General features: G+C 38.2%; 2 protein-coding genes across 2 annotated transcripts; both read right to left on the minus strand.

Annotated features, from left to right (window-relative positions):
• Positions 1 to 19: 19 nt before the first annotated feature.
• Positions 20 to 3259, minus strand: LOC103935889 (cyclin-A1-1). Its single transcript, XM_009345704.2, has 10 exons — positions 2899 to 3259; positions 2106 to 2496; positions 1865 to 1998; positions 1533 to 1625; positions 1278 to 1411; positions 1094 to 1169; positions 891 to 1001; positions 646 to 795; positions 404 to 538; positions 20 to 307 (listed from the first exon to the last, which is right to left on the minus strand). The coding sequence occupies exons 1-10, from the start codon at positions 3109 to 3111 to the stop codon at positions 248 to 250; spliced, it is 1497 nt and encodes a 498-aa protein (XP_009343979.1). The 5' UTR covers positions 3112 to 3259; the 3' UTR covers positions 20 to 247.
• Positions 3260 to 6841: 3582 nt separating this feature from the next.
• Positions 6842 to 12272, minus strand: LOC103935888 (cyclin-A1-1). The gene is made up of 11 exons (XM_009345703.3): positions 11932 to 12272; positions 10784 to 11219; positions 10438 to 10574; positions 9074 to 9166; positions 8798 to 8931; positions 8608 to 8683; positions 8433 to 8509; positions 8297 to 8330; positions 7850 to 7999; positions 7616 to 7750; positions 6842 to 7231 (listed from the first exon to the last, which is right to left on the minus strand). The coding sequence occupies exons 1-11, from the start codon at positions 12133 to 12135 to the stop codon at positions 7160 to 7162; spliced, it is 1548 nt and encodes a 515-aa protein (XP_009343978.1). The 5' UTR covers positions 12136 to 12272; the 3' UTR covers positions 6842 to 7159.
• Positions 12273 to 21484: the final 9212 nt, after the last annotated feature.

Consider the following 21484-nt stretch of genomic DNA (forward strand, 5'->3'; position numbering starts at 1 on the left):
ACTACATTGAGCCTTTTTGTTAACTAAGACTCCCAATTACCAATTACCAATTACCATGCACAAAGATTCCCAGATAAGGTAAAAAACATCAAAGATTCCCAGATAAAGTAAAAAACAAGGAAAAATTTACATGGCATGGCTTGAAACTAGCTCTGCTGGCTGCTGCTACCACAAGTTAAGTCACCAGAAGCCTCCCATCCAACAAGAACATTGGAGTCGAAACGTAAAGGTCTCCGATCCAGCGCCATTAAGTTTGGTACTTTGAAGGGATTGTTGGCGGGCAGTGCATCTTCGCGACGTATTTGTACTGTGACAGAAATCAACAATAATAAATGTCATTTACACATGAACAAGTAGGCATGTGAGAGAGAGAGAGAGAACGTTTGATAAATTTTGCTTATACCTTATGCTGACTGTATTTCTCTCTGATAGCAGGTAAACTAGAAGTCTGGCTATCGCAACACAAGCGATGAAGAGCATTGATGCAGTCGCGCAAATCAGATGGCTGGTAGAGCGTGTAATGATGCAAGGTGGCATTCTGTTTCCGAAAACAACAGATGGAAACCGAAAAGAATGGATGGATAAGTGTACGTTGTATTGGAGTTTAATCAGTAAACTCGTATAAAATATTAACAGGACACATACCCACGGTCTCTTCGAAGGAAGAAGTATGTAGTTGGCCAGGAAAATCGCAGAAGCAGCTATAAGTGATGGAGCATAACAAAGCATGCTGTACTCGAGAAGGGATAATTCCGCAATGTAGTTTGCTAAGCACTCCAACTGCATCGACGTAACCTAGTAATACAGAAATAAAATCAGCAAAAAGAACCAATGTTTCTCATAGAAGTAAACAAACGGACGAACGGGACATTCAAAAACTCCAAAAGTACCTCATTGGCGCCTTGAGCAGCCCGCAAGAATCGCCTTAAGAAACATTTAGTTGTTGGGGCTGTCATTTCAAACTTCAAGTAATTCAAAACATCGGATTCCATTTGCAAAACCTGCAGCAATGAAAGTTTATGTTTATGTTTATGTAGCTCACCGAAAAATCTTCTAAAATCCAGAGTTCAGCAGAAGCAGGATGAAAACCAACCTCGTCTTTGAAATATGTGTTGTCAGTAATGTAACAAAATTCTTCCACCTGCGGTGCACATATCTCTTCATATTTGCTGAAATGTAAATAATTTTTCTTGTCAGTAATTCAAAACTGGTGATCATGAGAACAGAGAGAGAAATAATAACATTACACGCTACAAATCGGAGGCATAAATTCTTACGATGCAATCATCATACAGGCAACACCGAGTAACTGTAATCGTTGCCTATTCATTGGATTCCCCGAAAGATATCGATCTACATAGTTCACAGTCAGATATAATGTATCGGGTACAAGCCTGTATTCTTCAGCCACCTGCAGTTGGAATTAGAAATTTAGCCTCACAGGATTGAAAGTAAACATTTCAAAAAACATAGAGACATAAGACAATGGTAAAAGGTACTAAATATGTGACGCTTCAAGAAACATCAATTACCTCCACAAGCCAATCAATTAGTATAGCGCGCATGCTGGGATTGATGTCTTTCTGAGTTTTCTCCATGAAATCTGTAGCAGGCCTTTTCTTCACCTAAAGTTCATGGTAATTGAGCATACATCAGACACAGATAAATCAAAACCAATAAGACGGTGGACTTCAAGTACGAATCCAGAAAATGTATTGATGTAGAATAATCTCAACACAAGAAGCTTTGATTATATGCGTATATACGTGCCAGAAGAAACTGTATGTTAAGTTTTCTGCAAAACATAAAAGTTCCAACAACATTGTATTTTATAGTGTCAGAGATATGAACAGATGTCACAAACCTCAGATGAGCGCAAGTGCTTATAAATATCGCAAGCAAATGTTGCACAAAGCTGTGGATCCATGAAATTGTTATCCAGATCAACAACTTTATCATTTTCCAACTCCGCAAGTACTTCTCTTTTGCAGCCAATCCCTGAAAGCAGAAACAAAGCAAAAATGGATTATTATAGTTCAAAATGATGGACTTAAATACAAGGGGCCAGGACAAGGGAAATGCAAAATCTAGCTAAAATATGCCACCTGTTGTTTCTGCATTGTCTGAAATGTAGAGGTTGCTGAATGTCGTCCGGTTAATAGAATCAATTGCAGGAACATCATTGTTGTCGACGTACTCAATGTCCGGACTCTTAAAAGAATCGCACGTTGACATTGTCTCGTCCATAGAAACTGAGTTGCCATCCGATTTACTTGGAGAAACATCCATGCTGCACGGGCCAGGTATAGCGAAAGTGCTAGGGACATTGCTTGGAGCAGCTTCATCCCTTCTCGGGCAAGATGTAACCTTTGGAAGAACAGGTAGATTTGGTTTAACACAGAAGGGTGCAGGTGGGTTACTCGCTGACACGCCTTTGTTACCAATGCAAGCAGGAGGTCCCCTTTTCACTTTGGCAATCTTATTTGTGGATGGCACCTTAAGATATGAAATCAATTGATCAAATTCGGGAAACATTAACGGTTAAGACCAAGTGAAACTTCAAATTACATGTATGCGGATTTTGTTCAATGCAATCAGCATTAAGAAGGGGAAGTAAAATCTTCTGAAATTTTACTTCCTATCATTTACAAGCACACATCCAGCACATAAAATAGGACGATTAGAAGATCGAACGAGATAGAAATACACACGAACCGAGCCATCACTTCAAGTCCTAAGCATTTTTATCTTGCTATTAATCCAATTACTGGTAAACTTTAAGAAAACAACAGAGATAAAAGTAGAGAGATATACATCAGTCAATGCATAAAAAACAAAAATTTAAAATTTTATCACAAAACGAAAATACAAAAAGCGAAACCAATTATTAGCACATACCAAAGCGCACAATGATCCTCCTGAGCTCCGTAGACCATTGTTAGGCACGCTGTTCCTATTCGTCAGGTTACTCAGAGGCGCTCGCTTCTTTCCCAAATGCGGCTCAGCTGCTACAGCCTTCCCACCATTCCCCGAAGCCGAAGACGACGATGACAAAGCCTGCCGTTTCGCCAGGGATGAGGGGAACGCTGAACGACGGTTCTGGTTCGACATTTCGGATCAAACCCAATTCAAATTTTTAGTCCAAGAAGCTCAGACCCAAGAAAAAAAGGGGCTTCTTGGAGAGAGAGAGAGAGAGAGAGAGAGAGAGAGAGAGAGAGAGAGAGAGAGAGAGTTTTTGTGGCTCTCTGGTTTTCAGCAGAGAAAGTGTGCGCGAGACTGATGTGTGAGAATTTGAGTTAATTATACTTTTCAGGCGGGGAGATTGGATAATTTGAATTGGGAGACGATCTGGGCCGTCCGTTTGGCTCGGTATTCGTTAGGAGCGGACAAGGGTGGGACCATGTGAGTTTTGAAACTTAGACTTTTTGTTTTATTCGGATGAGCCTGATTCGTCCGTTATTTGCGATGTATGTCACAGGCTGTCGATTTTAGGTTTGTTTGTGCTTTTTGAAAATTCAAATTCAAACGGTCGTCAAGGCTTCAACCCTACAAAATAAAATGACCTAATTCGCCATGTCATAGACGTGAAACAGTGTACCGGATTTCTATCTTTGTCACAACAATTTAATTTGTGTACGGTCTCCAAATTCAAATTGTAGATCCATTTAATTTGGATGGTGTATTGTCCGACACAATAAAAAACATGATTCAAAACAAATATGAGATTAATAGGTTTGATTGAAGTTGAATGATAAACCAATGTGAATAAACTTATAATAGTCTAAAGGCAAATGTGACCTTAATTGATAATCAGTTCATACTCAATGGTTCCATACGTACATGTCGAATTTTTTGTATATACCATAATGAGAAAGCTTTACAAGTTACAATGAGATGTATATGAGATTGAGAGTGATTGAGGGAGTCCATGGACTAACGAGCAACACACCTCAACCTTCTCCTCAAATCAAGCCCTAAATTAGGGGCCTAGAACACCAATTACAAGAAACAATCAGCTACTCTAAATCATAGAAAATGTGGTAATCACAACTCACAACTAGACACTTACAAGGAGATATAAAGGCAACTTTATAGCCTTAACCTCATTAGGTTTTTTTTAGTAGAGATGAGAGAACACAAGCTCTCTCTCTCTCTCTAAGGGGCCGGCCATGTGGGAGAACACATCTTCTACCTCCCACATCACTCATCATCTTCCTTCTTCTCATCCTTGGTGTCGAAACTTAGAGGTCTCTAACTTTGGGGACTTTTGGAGAATCATTCAAGCATCCAAATCCAAGAATCCAAGGAGGCTACAAGATGAAGATGAAGGCCATGGAATTCAACTCAAAGAGAGGAATGAAGGCCCTCTCATAGGTGATTAGCCTTTGCTCATGCAAAGAGGAACTCCAAAAAGGTATAAAGAAATCTCAACTCTATCTCTCTGATTTAAGTTGAGTCATGGTTCACCACCACTACTAGCTTTGAATTTCAAGGTTTAAGTTTTGTTTTAAAGTGCATACAAGCATACTATACTTCCGCCATTTAATTGTTAAATGCATGCAATATGTTGCTTAATGAACTTAGTTTTTCAAATATTTTCCTTCAATTCTAAGTTCATCAGGATGTGACTACAAAGATTTTCATATTTACATTAGTACGTTATATATTTATATGAATAGTTTTGTTTTTAGGTGAAACGCATTGCAAGGATCTTCGATGCCGCGAGGCGGGTTCGACCCGATGACATGATTTGTGAGTGGGTCTTTACTTTTAAATATTACATATTTATTTATTTTCCATTTATATATTTAATAACGAATTTTCTACGCACGCCTAAATTATATTAACGTTTATAAGAATTAGCGTATTGACAGAATTTACGGAATTTTACTAAATCCTACGAGATGCACAGGTAGACGAACTATTATGGGATTTTATTTACAATCATGATTAATATTTTATTGATTAGTATTATGTCTATGTGAATTATTGATTTACCGTTGCATGATAGTATTTACGTTATTTGCCCATCGTGTGCTGCACTGGTGTTAGTACTCATCCGGGCTAAGGCCAGGCTTCACGTGTATGTTCACATCGCATCGTATGCTCACTTTGGATTCATTGTAGGTGCCAGTCCTATCCTAGATTGCTATAGGCAATTGGGACTCGTATGTGATGCGCATAGCACCATTCTTCATGTAATTGTAGTACTAGAGCGTAAGTCACTATTTCACCCAGTCATGTTCATGTTAGAATACCTCTGCATGAACTTGTGTGTCAGCATATGTCGATGAGCATCCGATATTATATCTTTGTTCATTCGAGTTATTGTGATTACCGGTTGTCATGCATATTATATGCTAAATATTGTGAATTGTTGCATTCTAGTGATATTACGGTTTAAGATAAACGTTTTCATACTATATGTAATATATATATATATATATATATATATTTGGAAACTATACTTGTTTTACGATGAGGGATTATTACATTTTTGAAAATGTTTTATAAAGCTTTTTGTTAAGGCCCACTCATCCATTTTTTCACCCCTCCAGGTTTTAGTGGCAGAGCTTTCGTGTCGACGAGGATTCTTGACAAATCTTGGTTTAGGAGATTACCTTCGACGGTATAATTCTCATTCTACTTTACTGTACTTTACTTATGCTCTGACGTTACGTGTAAAATGAGTTCATTCCCGCTCACAAGCGCAGTCTTACATTTAGGCACTTTTAGTTTTAAATTTACTCACATTTCCACACTTTATGGCTTCGTCACCTTCCTAGTGTTGGCATGCACAGCTCAATTCAGAGTTCAGGTGGACATTCTGGGTCGTGGTGTGTCAAATTTGTCATCTCTCCCTAACTTCGTTAATTTTTCCATCCAATATAAGTCATGTGCCTCGCACATTACTTGTGTTTAGGGTCATTTCAGTCATTCTAATACCTTACTTCCCTTTTATTAATTGTATTCGACAAAAAACTGTAGGGTTTCTTAGGCAATGGAACAATATTTTCTATATGATAGCAATGAAATGGTCATGCAATGCACTATCTTCTGGTTATTCCAAATATGCAATGATACACAAGTGGGAGTTTGCATTTTAGCATGTCACGAAGACATAATTTCATACGGTCTCTATAAATGAGAAACATGTTGACGTTTTGTGCCATAAATGGAGTTGTAGATGCACATGCGCTAAAGAAAAGTAAAAAAATTAAGGGTTGAACTAAGTAAAAGTAAAAAACTTGTGAAAAATGCTAAAATAACCTAAATAACCCTACACACAAGTCATGTGCGAGGCACATATAACTTATATTGGATGGAGAACTTAACAGAGTTGGGTTGAGATGACAAATTAATAATTTTGTAAAGTTGGTATGACAAATTGCTTAAAATTTTAGTTTTTATGACAAATTGAAAAGTACGAACAAGTTCATATGATATTTCAAAATTTTTCCCATCATTTTAATATGTAGTGTGTTTATATTTGGTAATTAATCAAAGTAAGCCCTTTTAGTAGAACATCTTATATCATTTTGTCTTAAGAATTAAACATACAATTAAAAAGGAGGAGGACCCTTGAACAAAATTATGTAAAGAAAGAATTAAAAAAAGAATAAAAAGAGTGGCAAAATTTGGCTCAAATGAGTAGCTATTTTTCTTGTGGGACCCACTGCTTATTGGGGCTTGTTGCCTAAATTTTTGCTACCAAATAAAGGAAATTGCTAGCCCAAGTGGTAAGTCTAACCCTATTTTCCAGCTTATTGGAGATGAAATTTACTTGAGCTTCATATGTAATAGCTTCATAGAGAATAAAGCCCCCATTAGCATCGGCCTGTAAGGCAAGCACATCAGCATGGCATACAAATTCATCACACAAATTTGGCATACAAATTCATCACATCCATGTCTCGACCTGAGACGAAGAAACCCAACGATAAAATCAATCGGTGTAGTAATGCTTTATCCAGTCCAGACCAACAATCTTTTCGTTCTAACTCCTAAGCAAAACATAATACACAAAAATGAATGGATTTCCTCCCTAATTTGATCTTTGAAGTAGAACAAAGTATCAAACAAGAACTACATTTGTACAAAATTCTACAGTTGGCACCGGCGTGGAAATTATAGAGCATTGGAGCACTCATGTGAGCTTCTAGTTGCTTAAATCCTGGAAGAACTCTGGAGGTATTGATGGGGGACAGTACTTCTTCGCCACAAACTTGTACTGAAACAGATAGAAATGTCTCAGATTGGATCAAAATATTTGAACATGCCAAATTGATTCTCAAATTCACTAAAATGCCATAATTGTTTCTAAAATTCTAAGATATTACAATTTCATGAAAGTAATGTGGTTCTCAATTATAAGGTATCCCTACTTAAAATCGTTTTCTACTAATATATAGATATTCAGTTTAAATAATACACTTTGGTTTTTTATTTCTCGCTTATCTCGTCATTGCATGTTTGTAGAAACGTGATCATCAAAGGAAATCTAATTTGAAAGAAGACAGAGAAGCAATCACAAGGGGCAGTGCAACATGTTCTAAACTTCTTATTGCGACTTCACTAGGAGAGTTGAAAAAGGAGAGAGAGGTTCTCGTCATACCTTATGTTGACAGTACTTCTCCCTAATTGCAGGTAAGTTTGAACCACAGCCATTACAACACAGTTGATGCAGCACTTTGACACAATCAAACAAATCAGAGGCTTGGTAAAGTGTGTAGTGTCTCAACGTAGAATTCTGGAACATAAAATAAGTGTACAAGACACGACAGTTAAAAATGTTGCAGCAAGAATAGAAAATAATTTTTTTCAAATACTCTCATACGTAACAGCATACCCAAGGTTTTTTCACAGGGGAAAGAATATACTTTGCCAAGAAGGCAGCAGAAGCAGCTATTAGAGATGGGGCATAACAAAGCATGCTATATTCTAGAAGAGACAACTCTGTGATGTAGGAGGTCAAGCACCAGAAATGCTCTGATGGAACCTAGGAAAAGTTGCACATTCAACAATACACATTATCAGGATTTTATCAGCACCATAAGACAAAAAGTCTCAGTAGTACTAAAATTTAGTAAAACTAGGTATATAAAACACAATGACATCAAAAGACATCAGCAGACAAAACATTCAATTATCCTGCGTTCAAGTCAAATTCAGATGAGAAAACAACTTCAATGGTCAATGAATAACGATTTGTAACAAACTTCATAACCTAAAGCATGTTCGGACATCTTATGATTGAAGGAAATTAAACAAAAAAACGCAAGTCGAAGACAAATACCTCACTGGTCTTTTGAGCAGCAAAACAAAATCGCCTGAAAAATTTATGATCCAGAAATCAATATCCATAGGGAAAAAGAAAAATAAAAAGAAGCAAACTCTCTCGTTTGAGTGAAAGTAACAAAGCTACACATCACCTCAAAAAGCACAAGGCAGTTGGAGCTGTCATTTCAAACTTCAAGTGATTCAGGACAGAGGATTCCATTTGCAAAACCTGCATCCCGGTAATTGATCAGTATTATTTAGAGTAAAAAGCCAACTCAAACAAGCACCTATCACTCCATCTAAGATTAGCAAAAATAAAATCCCAACCTCCTCTTTGGTGTATGTGTTGTCCGTGATGTAACAGAACTGTTCCACCTCGGGAGCAACAATCTCCTCGTATTTACTGGACAGATTGTCATCATTAAGTTATAATGCATCATTCATATACTTTTATATATTTATAGAGTCAAACACATCCGCATGCCCAAAGACAATATGAAGTAAATGAAAATCTTACGCTGCAATCATCATGCAGGCAACACCCAGCAACTGCAATTGTTTCCTATTCATCACATTGCCAGAAAGATAACGGTCTACATAGTTGATAGTCAGAAATAGTGTTTCTGGTACAAGCCTGAACTCTTCAGCAACCTATAAGTCATGATCACCATCAATCAGACAGAAATTCATGATATTGACAGACGAGATTTTTTTTTTATAATGCAAGGAAAACTCACTGTTCAAGATATGCAATGGTTGTTTCACATTAAACAAATCCAGACAGTGGGTTTACCTCTACTAGCCAATCAATCAGAATAGCACGCATGCCGGCATTAATGTCTTTCTGGATTGTTTCCATAAAGTCCATGGAGGGCCTTCTATTTTCCTGAAACCCAAGAAATCGAACCAATCGCATTACACAAGTGGATGCAAGAAAGGGGAAGTTATAAATAATTTGATAAGATTGTTGCAAGAACTTATTCTACAGACAAATTTCTACATAAAATGTGCAGACTAATATCCAATTTGGAGATGGGGTTCAAATTAAAGAAGTTAGCTAATTCACTAATTGGATTTTAATGCAATAATACTACAAGAAAATAGGTTACCAAAATACAGGACTATGTCCTAGATCATGAAATTCTTGTCCAAGTGAATACTCATTTCATCCATCCATACAATTTTCCGATTATGTCAATTTTTTTCCTTTTGACATTCTGTAGACATAATTTCTTAAAGTAGCATAGACAAATCTTATAGTGAGATTTAACATTATTTAACAGTTAGAATCCACCAAAAAAAATGACAAACAAAATGACCATGTATCGGAATAATTGACAACTAGTTTATAAGATATTGATAAAGTTTGTCGGTTTACAATAATAACTAGAATCTTAATTTGTTAGGAAGCAAATAATATGATGTCTATTTTCTGAAAGATCTCAAGAGTGGGGTTCTGATCTCCCATGTGAGCCTCTTTCCACCGATACAGAGACCAAAGGTGGAAATTAAACATTTTATAGAGAGGTTGCAACTGCACTGACTAGAACTCAAGATCAACTATTCCAGTAGCATGTTAAATGATTTGTTAGGATGTAAGCCAACTACTATTTTTTATACTTTACCTAAAAAGAAAAAAAAGTCATGCATGTACAATTTAATGCAATTCCATAAAAGTAACCTATTGCATACAAGCATTTCATATCCCACTTTAACAGTCAGTTAATCACGTTGGCTTCCAAATAGCTGTTACTAAGGACATGCTCTAATTTTTACAACCAAAAACCAATTTACCTCTTAAGATGTTAGCTTCGTTAAAGTAATTTACAACATCATGCTTGTTTAAACTGGTTGTGCTTACAATCCAGAAGTAGTAAAACTGACAGAATGAAAACTATGCTGCTGCAACTACAGAAATCAAATTGTGTTAACATGTTTATGAGACCCTTGTCCAACTGCAACCCACTAAGAATAGCATGTAGTAAGCATGTCATTTCTAAACGACCCAACAAATATTAGCAGATTCAAAGAAAAACTTCATAAGAAGGTAAGTAAATGTATAGAAAGTGGTTACAGTAATATACAGGAAGCTCACAAAATTATAAGCAATTTTTATATACAGGATCATTCATACTAGTTCGGAAAGCAGTGTCAAACCTCAGCTTCACGCAAGTGCTTGTATATGTCAGGAGCAATGGTTGCACAAAACTGTGGATCCATAAAATTGTCATCCATAGCAACGACTTTATCTGTTGCCTCCATATCGAAAAATATATCTTTCTTCCAGATGTTGGCTGAAATCAAGATTCAAAAATGATATATTTTAGAGGGCAGAAAATAATTTTCTTGATAAAAAAAGGTTAAGTAATGTATCATGCTAACAACCACACCGATCATGATGTATACCATTTCTCTTTTAACAAATTAAATGAGGGAGGATCCTCAACTAAAACAAATAGCAGAGAGAGAGAAGAAGAAGAAAACAACGTTTAAAAGAAGAAACCTTCTTTTCCTGGAGAGTTCGAAATGAATAGGCTCTTAGTTGTTTTCTTCTCGATCCATTTAACATCTGAAACATCCTCATTGTCAATATATTCAAATTCTGGACTCTTTAACGAATCACATGTAGACATGCTCTCATCCAAAGACACGGAAGCACTAACTGATCTGCTTGGAGATGCATCCCTGCTTCTGAATGCATGATTTACAGTACCACTGCTGCTTGGAGAAGGATCAGTTCGAATTACTTCGATAGCCAGATCAGTTCCTGAGAATGATGTATCACTGAAAGGAACCAGGATGTTTGATTTTGCACTCAATGATGCTTGAAATACATTCCCTGACAAGCCAGTATTATTCGTGCAAGATGACACTTCCTTTGTCATCTTAGCAGTCGTCTTATTGGCAATCGTCTTAGCAATTGTATTTGTACATGGCACCTTCAAGTATACAACACAGTCAATCTCTTTATCAAAAAATTATTGTCAATACACCTATATACCCGGTAGTAAGGTCAAAAAGCATTGACTTCTCCATGTTAACACAAATTGAAATATCACAAAACTTTGCTATATCCATAAATTGAAGGGCAATTTGATGTAATCACTCTACAAACATTTTGTGTCGAAAGTAGACAAAGATAGGTATTTAATTATTTAACCAGCTGCTGAATGGCATACCAAATTTATGCATATATGAATGAATTAAAATTATACATTAATCTCTAATCTGCATTTCGAACATTCCTAGAAGAATTACCTTGACCTAATTTATGTGATTTATGCTATCAAAATTGATTAAATATACATTAAAATGAAGATTAAGCATCTTGAACTAGATACTGTTTTTTTTTAAGAAATCAACGAACCCATTTTACTAAACCAATCAAATCGCCCCAATTTCCTGTAGAAACTCAAAACCACTTCAAATAATTTATCAAAGAACAAAAAATAATTCAACATTTGGGTTACGTAGAAAGCAATATTCAAGGTTCAGGTAATTTCAACATTTTCTTTTTATTTTTTATTTTTTTGGTCGAAGACTTTATTTCTAATTCTGAGTAAACAAGAAATTCAACATTTCAAGAAACAGAATCAAATAATAATTAATATATTAATTAATCAACGTAACGAGGACGAAGAGTAGACGAACCATGGGCTTCGACGAAGCTAGAGTCGGTGGAACGCTTTGACACCTATTCCTCTGGTTCGTGACGTCAGCGAGAGCAGTTCGCTTCTTGGGCACTTGGGTCTTGGCCGCCATGGGCTTCTTGTTCGGATGATGCGAAATCGAGGGCTTCTTTGTCTCCGACAACGAGGATGACAATGGCGGTTGACGGCGATTCCGGGTCGACATTTTCAGGCCAAACCCTAATCGAATTGCGTTGCAAGGAAGCCAATGTGGTTTAACTTCTCAAAGAAGTCAGAGAGAGAGAGAGAGAGAGAGAGAGAGAGAGAGAGATTTAATTGAAGCGCGAAGTCGTAGGGATTTCAAGGGCGGAGTAAAATGCTTTGAAGGTCAACGTCTTTATCAAATCTTTTTTTAAGGGAACTTTAACTCGGTACTGTTTACTTTAACGAAAAATTATATTTTTACATTAAAAAATTAATTCTAGTACTATTTATTTTACCCTTTATTTTTTCCTTATCATTAAAACTCAAAGTTTTCAAGCTTTTTTCTATTAGCTTTCCTTTTTTCAACTCTTTTTTTTTTTTTTTTGGTTAAAAAGAAAAGAAAAGAAAAGCCTGAAAACGAGAAACCTCGAGTATAGCTAGTTCTAGTACAATAAAAAAGAAAGTATTCCTATACGACTCAATTGATTTTTTATGATGTCAGAGGCATTCCAGTACAATAATGTAAGTAGTCATTTGACCTAAGACATCATAGTTGCCCAATGGTTAGGTCATTGATTTTTATGGTGTCAGAGGCATTCCATTCGAGAGTGTCCACGACATTATTATGGTAAAGCTGCCTAGTCATGTAGACATGTGAATGTTCAACAAGGAATCTCTAATCCTCAGTATGAGAGGAAAAATACTCTAAGATATGATTCAGAAATCTTCAGCTGAAGTATCAAGTGTAATGATGGAAGGCATTCCTGTACGGCTCAATTGAATCATATAACAACATAGTATAATCACACTAGGGTTTTGACAAAAATTATCCATACCCTAGTAATGTAATTGAGAGTATTGATTTAGACAATGATTGAATTAAATTGTAAATCCAACTGAATAGGTTCTCCGACAAAATTTTATGTTAGCTTGGGTAGCCATGATATATGGTTAAATGTCACTCATGGCTTGTGGGTCCTTCTAGATGATTAAATAAGTAGTCATCAAAGTAGAAGAAGAATTAAAAGTAAGTTTTAATTCACTAAGTGATTGTATAAGTACTATTCAATTAGATTGATACCAATCATCTCACTGCCTCACTAATTAGAACCTAAAATGATTGTACACCAATACACCCGTGTGACCCATGTGATGAGATAACTAAAGGATGATGAAATTAATTAATTAATTAAGTTTTATGATTAATTAGAAAGTCTAAATAAATCATAGAAGCGATGAAAGATCATGTTTGGGATTAAATATAGTTCGGGTTCTTTCGAGCTCATTGGGCCCAAACCACAAACATTGGATGACTTGGAAAAGAAAAAGGCCCAAGAAGAAAGCCTAGCACAAGGGGCCGGCTGCCTTAAGACAAAAAGAGTGAGAGATTGACTTTCACTTCACCTTATAAAAGGTGTGTTAAGGGACCATGTGATGAGATAACAAGGATGATGAAATTAATTAATTAATTAAGTTTTATGATTAATTAGAAAGTCTAAATAAATCATAGAAGCGATGAAAGATCATGTTTGAGATTAAATATAGTTCGGGTTCTTTCGAGCTCATTGGGCCCAAACCACAAGCATTGGATGACTTGGAAAAGAAAAAGGCCCAAGAAGAAAGCCTAGCACAATGGGCCGACTGCCTTAAGACAAAAAGAGCGAGAGATTGACTTTCACTTCACCTTATAAAAGGTGTGTTAAGGGAAAAAGTTCCTTAGGGTTTTTGTGTGTGTCTTTCTAGCCTCAAAAGAAAACAACTCTCTGTCTCTCTTTTCCCACACAAGGTTGGCCACCAAAGGGAGAGTTAACTAATCATCTATTTTCCTTTTGGTTATTCATTTATCCATCTCACTACACTAGTGGGTGTGGATCTTTAGAGGTCTTCTACACTTGGAGGGTTAAGGGTACCGTTTGGTACGTCCCACGTTTGGTGCGCCAAATTGCTTGGAACGCATTGTCCCGTGGAACGAATTATAGTTAATTTTTTGTACCACCCTCCCCCTGGAACAGACTTGTTCTAGCCCATGGAACACAAAATGATGGTTTTTTTGGACAACAATACCTGTTCTCTTTTTCATTAATTCCACTGTTTACTCTATCTCTCCCATCTCCTCCCTCTGTTTTACCCTTTGTTCTACCATCTCTCTCATGTAGCATTTTCCTCCACCACAAACCCAGCAACCCAACCATGGCTAACCCAATCCTAGAAAACCCATCTGAACCCAACCCCCACGTTCCTCTCACCGCCTCCCTCATCCCTGCCGCCACCCACTAAAAAGACGTGGCCGACACCGTCGCTCGACAATACCCCGCTGCTTCTCCAACTCAACACCCCTTGAAGTCTTGATTCAACATCAAGAGATGAGGTATATCTATATCTATGATTGAGTACCTAAACAAATAATTAGAAATTTTATTTCTTCAAAAACTCTCGAATTCTACTCCAATGAAGACTGAATTGAAAGTTTCGATTCGATGATAGAGGTTGTGGTTTCAAGCCAGTGGTCGACATTTTTATGGGTCGTGGATCTGGTCCCTTGATGCTAATAGAGAATCTAGATAGCCGGGGAGAGAAGGAAAGAATATTGCGGTCCTGCAGAGGAAGAGAATGGAGAGAGAGATCTGAATAGGTCTTAGTTCGAGAAGCTAAGATATGGGGATCAAATCCCTGGGGTTGAGAGGATGGATACGCTTGTCATTTAATCCTTCATGCCATTCTGCCATGCGCGTACCAAACACGGAATAGAACAATTGTCCAATCCCGTCTTGCACATACCAAACGTAGCATGGAACTTTCGTTCCATTCCATTCAATTCCGTCTCGTCATTGTTTGTTTAGCTCAAATCATATTTTACAATATTAGGAATTAATTTTTGTAAATAATAATTTGTTTAATAAAAACAAGTAGCATATGTTGGATTCAGTTTTGGTCAATTATCCGAGAACACACAACCATGAACCAACAGGTCATGTTGACACATAGTTTATAACTTAAGTAGTTAGAAATATTTATTTTGTACTTTTATAGACTTCAATTCTATTTATCTTATTTTGATATCGCGCATGTAACATTTAAAGGCTAAATATTTACCTAAAAACATGTCGTGTTAATCGAACTGACTACAATAATTATAAGTAGTATAATCTAATGGTGTAATGCTCACTCAATGAGGAAATTTGGAAAATAAGCATATTTTGGATTCTAAATAAAATTATAACCACATTTTAAAGTTTACTAGCATATGGGCACACACAAAAGTGTGTGAGAAAATTTTTTATTTTTGTTTTTGAAATAGAAGGAGAGAGGAAGGATGTGACAGCCCGTCCCAGAAATATTACAACGTACGTGTGAAAAGACAAAATTGCCCCTAGTTCGTTTTCTTTACGTTTATTGGTTGTTTTGAGTTTTGGTTGGCATGTTTGGAGCCACACACACCTTCCCACACACCACAGCCTTTTCCTCCTGTTTCCTGCACCTGTCCCGAGCCCCATTCCTTCCCATTCTCCTTGAAACGTACGGACACACCCACAAACCTATCAAACCTCCACAGATCGAAGGAACTAAGGCCATATTCGAGCTCGTGAGGCTTGTAGGAGTCCAACTATACCATTTTCAGGTAAGAACACCATCGTTTTCACGTCGAATCCACGATGTCCGATTTCGAGTACTGTTCATGCAAACGTGATTTCTCACGTTTTAGGGAATTTCAAGCTTGTAGGTAGCTTGGTGAGGTCCCTAGGAGGCTCGAGGTGGTTCGTTTGAAGGATTTGGACGTCGGGATCACTAGTTTTGAAGTTGGCCGGAGTTGGGTTGAATTTTCAGGTGAGATTTCGTGGTTTTTAACCCTTGAAAGTAGTATGATTGTGTTCCCCTAGTTCTAAGCTTCATTTTGGTACCAATTTTGTGAAATTTGGATGAAAAACGAAGAAGATATTGAAGTTTGAATTTTTCCCGATTTTCCGGCGCCAGCGACGGCGTTGGAGGCTCGCCGGAGAAGACGACGGAATATTCCGTCAAGTCTTACGGAATATTCCTGACGCCGTTGACAGAATCTGTTAAATCTGACGGAATATTCCCTACGGCGTCAGTTGACGCTGTCAGCGTGCTAGGCACGTGCCTGCGCGTGGCCGGCGCATGGGGGCGCGTGCGGCGGTGAAAAATTATTTTGAAAATATGGGGATGTTCCTAAGGTTGAGTAGATCACGTTGGTGTATTCATACACCCCATTTGAGCATTGTATGAGAAGTTATTTCTAAAGTTTGGTTATGTGCTTTAAAATTAATGTTTTTATAGTTATTTCGCATATAAGTGAGACGTATCCCGAGGACGAGCGTGGTCACTCGAGGCAGGGGGTTACGACCCTTCCACTTACTAGTGAGTGGGCTTTTGGTTTTCCGTATATACCTATATACTTATATTTTCCCAGAAATTGATTTGAATTGTCATTTGCCATATGCCATACATTAGATTATCGTTATTTATGCATCGTTAGTTGCATTATTAGTTGTATATATATACATATGCATATTGGGTGCTGCAGACGCACATGTAAGTGCCAGGTAAGTGTTATTCATGTTTACTTTCAGTAGCTATTCGAAAGGCTTAGAGAGCTCATAACCTGCACCCCCGGTGTTAGTGCTCCCGCCCAGAGTAGGACACAGTCCTTCACGTGTTGTTCACCTCCCGCACCACACGCTCAGCTTGGATCCAAGTTAGGTGCACAGTCCTGTCGTACAGACCACATTAGGTGGTTCCGACTAGTAGGTGACCCGCGATTATTCGCACAGCCTTCATATGATCGTAGCACTAGAGCGTTTATATGTATTACACCCAGGCCTGTCGTACAGACCACTTTAAGTGGTTCCGACTTGTGGGCAGGTTTAGTTATTGAGATTGAGATTTGAGCTCTAGATGCAGCCGTACAGGTCACGTTAGGTGACTCCGTTGCCAGACTATATGTTATTGATATGATTTCTACCTGAGCACTTGCATTTCATTCTGAGGTTCCGACATGGCATATTCTTAAGCATGATTGGTATATATATGTACATATGTTTATTTTCTGGGAAGTATACATGTTTTACGGCGATGGGTTAGAACTTATTTGTTAAATGGTTTTCGAAAAGCTTTGTTTTGCCCACTCACGCTTTTGTTTTGCGCCCCTCCAGGTTCTAGCTGTTTAGCAGGTTTGGTGGTTTCCCAGAGGACTTTCCAGGCATTTCTGACAGACGATCACCAGCGTAGGGTCACCTTCAGGTGTACTGTTGTCGTGTCATTTTAGTTTGGACTGCTTTAGGCGTTAGGCTCTGAACTTGTGTCTCACTTACGCTAGCACTTATTACTATTACCTTATGTATGCTAGTTTTTATTTATTTGTACTTCTTCTATTACTATTTTATTAGCTTCCGCACTGTGCACATGGTTACAATAGATTGAATAAACGACATTAGTTTTAATTTATTTTTTGCAAAGATGTTTTTTACAATGTGATTCATAGTATGAATGGTTCTTGACACACCCCGACCCAGAAAGTCCACTTGGACCTTGAATCGAGCTGTGGTGGCCGACACGTGGAAGGTGACGAAGCCATAAAATGTGATAGAGTGTAGAAAAATGTGAATAATTTGAACCTAAAAATTTTTAATACCAGAGTGCGTTGAGAGTGGGAGCGAACCCATTTCACGCACGATGTCAAAGCATAAGTAAGGCACAAGAGTGTGGGTAAGAATCATACCCTCAGAAATATCCATCAATACTAAGATTCGCCACATATCCTTGTCGATACAAACTCAGCAGCTAAAACCTGGAGGGCACCAAACAGAGAGTGTGAGTAAGCAATAAAACCAAGCTTCCCAAAGTTATTACCTCTCTAAAAGTAATGCCCCTAAATGTAAAACCTGTATCGTTTTCCATAAGACAATACAACATATATACATATGTCCAAACTATACTTAGAAATGGCCAGAACCACGGTTTGCCATCAACTCCACCATGCAATAATAAGTAGGCCAAATGAACTTAATCAATACAAAATGTTATATCAGTCGGAGTCATCTAATATGACATGTACAACTTATCCATATCTCATCAATCATGGCTAGCATATAAGTCAGAGTCACCTATAGTGACCTGTACGACTTATTCATATCTCATCAATCATGGCTAGCATATAGCTCAATAAGTATACCTGCATACGAGTCGGAACCACCTAAAGTGGTCTGTATGACAAGACTGGGTGTAAATAAATACACTCAAGTGCTACGATCACGTGAAGACTGTGCGAATAATCGCGGGTCACCTACGAGTTGGAACCACCTAAAGTGGTCTGTACGACAAGACTGTGCACCTACCTTGGATCCAAAGTGAGCGTAAGGTGCGGGAGGTGAACATCACGTGAAGGACTGTGCCCTGGCCACGGGCGGGAGCACTAACACCGAGGTGCAGGTTTATGAGCTATATTATATCTCAACACAATCATACTCACTAACATCACTAACATCAACGTGTACTCACATGAGGCTTACCTGGGCGTCCGCGGCGTCATATAGCACTTCAAAGCATTCACAATAGTCAGGTCCAGGTAATATCCATATGAATATGCCATGATGCAATCTAAACCCAAACATTTCATGATATTCCCAAAATATATATAATACGGCATAACATGTACAATCAATAACACCATACTCCCAAACTATTTACTTTTGAGGGTAATCATTAGTGATAAGCCCAATTAGACCCTAGTTACATTAACTACCATACTTACCTTTCCTTACTTCAATTTCTTGATTCTTCACGCATTGATTTATGATCAACATTTAATCACCAAATCATAAAGCTAAATCTCACAATTCCCACCAATGTCCCTCACATTGCTCAATTCACTAAACAAGGCTATTGTCTCAATTATTTAATCTCATTTATTATATGGTTGCATCTAACGTCTTGTTAAACTGCCTACGTACCCTAAACAGGGATCAAGCCATTCGTAGTTCGAAATAATTAATTGTAGGTAACAAGCATAGATCACTATAGAAGTGCTTGTGGAACTATCAATTATATGCCTATGAAAGAAAAAGGCCCACTCACCTGGAGTCCACGCTATGATTATCTTGCACGCACATCGAGACATCACGATCTATCGTCGCCTGCCACGAAGTCCAAAAGTGAACAGAAGATGGTCAATTTTGCCCACAAAGCCGGCGGGTGCCTAAAACTTCCTGATGTCGATTCGTCGTCTATGGTGGTCCAACGGGGTCAAGGTTGGTTGGGTTTTGCTCCTGGGATGATGGGCTACAAAGCCCAAGTGGTAGCATCGGCCATCGCTTTGCCGATTTGCCGAAAAATCGAAAAGGGTGGCCGGAGCACTATTGATTTTCGTCAACTTTCGTGGCCTCAAACTGCCACATACCATGGTTAATCAAGGTGGTTCTTGGGTGGGTTTTGTAGAGGGGAATGAGAGCTTCAAGATGGTGATGGTGGCATCGAAAAACTCCACCGGAGTTGGCCGGAATCGGCCTTGGAAAATGGGAACTTGTGGTGGGTGTGGGTGGACGGGAAAGCCACTTCCCTTCTTTTTTTTTTTTGTTTTTTCTTTTCTTTCTTTCCTCATTTCTGATTTGGCTTCACCCCACAAAGTGGGGATTTAATTTAATTAACACTAAACCTTGAATAACCAATTTCGAACGTTCGTAACTATACTGTTATAATCCGTACTCGCAAACGGCTTTCGCCTATACGTTCGTACCAACGAGTACTACGAGGATATGCTAAAAGAATAAGTCCCACATCTCTCAAGTCGATGGTCAACGGAAGTCAAAGTCCTTACCTCTAGGGCAATTTCGTAAATTCACGCTTTTAAAGTAAAATAAAAACGTAAAATTTGGAACGGGTTGTCACAGTTCTGATTATAAGCACAAAGCTCCACTATTAAAACACTAAGAATTTTGAGTAGCAAAGTATTGTTCTCCCCAGTCGCCGCCATGACTTTAATTATTCTGCAACTTGAAACTGAATTTTCATACAGTTAAAGAAAAAGAGGAGGAAAATGGTTCGTATTTGGGCGTTGGAGGATAGTAGGAGAAGGTTGGTGTTTGGAAATAATACAAAAGGTTGGGGTGGCAACGGCATTAGGTGTCGTGGCGGTAGAGCACCAACCAGACTCAAAGGGGGACTCAGATTCTCTCCAAAACTCTTCCAGACCAATCAATATCAACCGATCAAGACTAATTGTGCAGTCAAAATTAAAACTTTTGTTTTCATAAGGGGTGTGATATCCACACACCCCTTTTTATTTTTCACACATCCTTCTAATTTTCACCTGTCAGATCAAATGAAACGAAGAAGATCAACATACAGAAATTAACAAAAGGCGTGTGAGAAGTAAAAAGGGGTGTGTGGATAGCACACCCCTTTCAGAGCAATTCCATCCCTAAAGGCTTTGTGCCAGCACCCAGCTCATTTATCCACTCAAATGAACAGTAATAGACCAAAGCATCTCCACCTCTAACAAAAAATAGCCTAATCAATTTTATTAAAATATTATAAATTTTTATTATAAAATAATAAAAAATAATTATTTTATTTTTAATTTTTGACTTTAATCTCTGTAAGCACTTTGCAACTTCTTCTTTCCCAACCTCACTCCCACACTCCAAAACCCAAATCAACGGCGTGATAATCCCGACTCCGATCAGAACAACCTTGTACGAACGAAACCTAGAAATAACAGAAACAATCTTTGCAGACAACCTCATGTCGTCTCTGCAAGCTTTGTTGCTGGACCTTGAAACGACTATCGCGAACCGCTGTGTCAAAACGCCGACGTTCTAAACCTTTGATAGGTTTCTTGCGTGAATATCGAGTCTTGCGGAAAACATGTCCAAGTCGCTATGCATCAGGAGCTTCTCGCTGTACCAAAGATTGACGCAGCAACGAGCTCCTCTCCCTCCTTCTCCCTCCGTGGCTCCTTCCCCTCCGACACCACGCTAACGTCTGCAGGGCGTCACTTGGGCCGGTCCCAAGGTCTGTCAATTTCGGGCAGGCCTGGAGATCAGCTTGAGCTGGGTGCCAATCAATAGAACGAGCTGGAGTAGATTGGCTGAGTGCCAGCCTTATTTTTTGGCAGAGTGCCGGCCTAACCACCCCCGGTGGAACTGCTCTCATTAAACTTTTGAAGGACCTGGATCCTCTTCGGTTCCTTATCTGCGAATCTCGTAGTGATCAATTCATCTAAACTGTTGGCTACACATCCTACGGGCATAATTCGTTTTGAATATTTTATTTTGTTTTCCAGCTTGCACGCACCAAGCAAGGTTTCTTTTTGTTTCATCATTTTGGTCGGTTGGTTGCCTTCTTCATCCCCATAC

The sequence above is a fragment of a genome, unplaced genomic scaffold (genome assembly GCF_019419815.1).
Source record: "Pyrus x bretschneideri cultivar Hongxiangsu unplaced genomic scaffold, Pyrus_bretschneideri_v1 Contig78, whole genome shotgun sequence".
In the NCBI taxonomy this organism is placed as follows: Eukaryota; Viridiplantae; Streptophyta; class Magnoliopsida; order Rosales; family Rosaceae; genus Pyrus; species Pyrus x bretschneideri.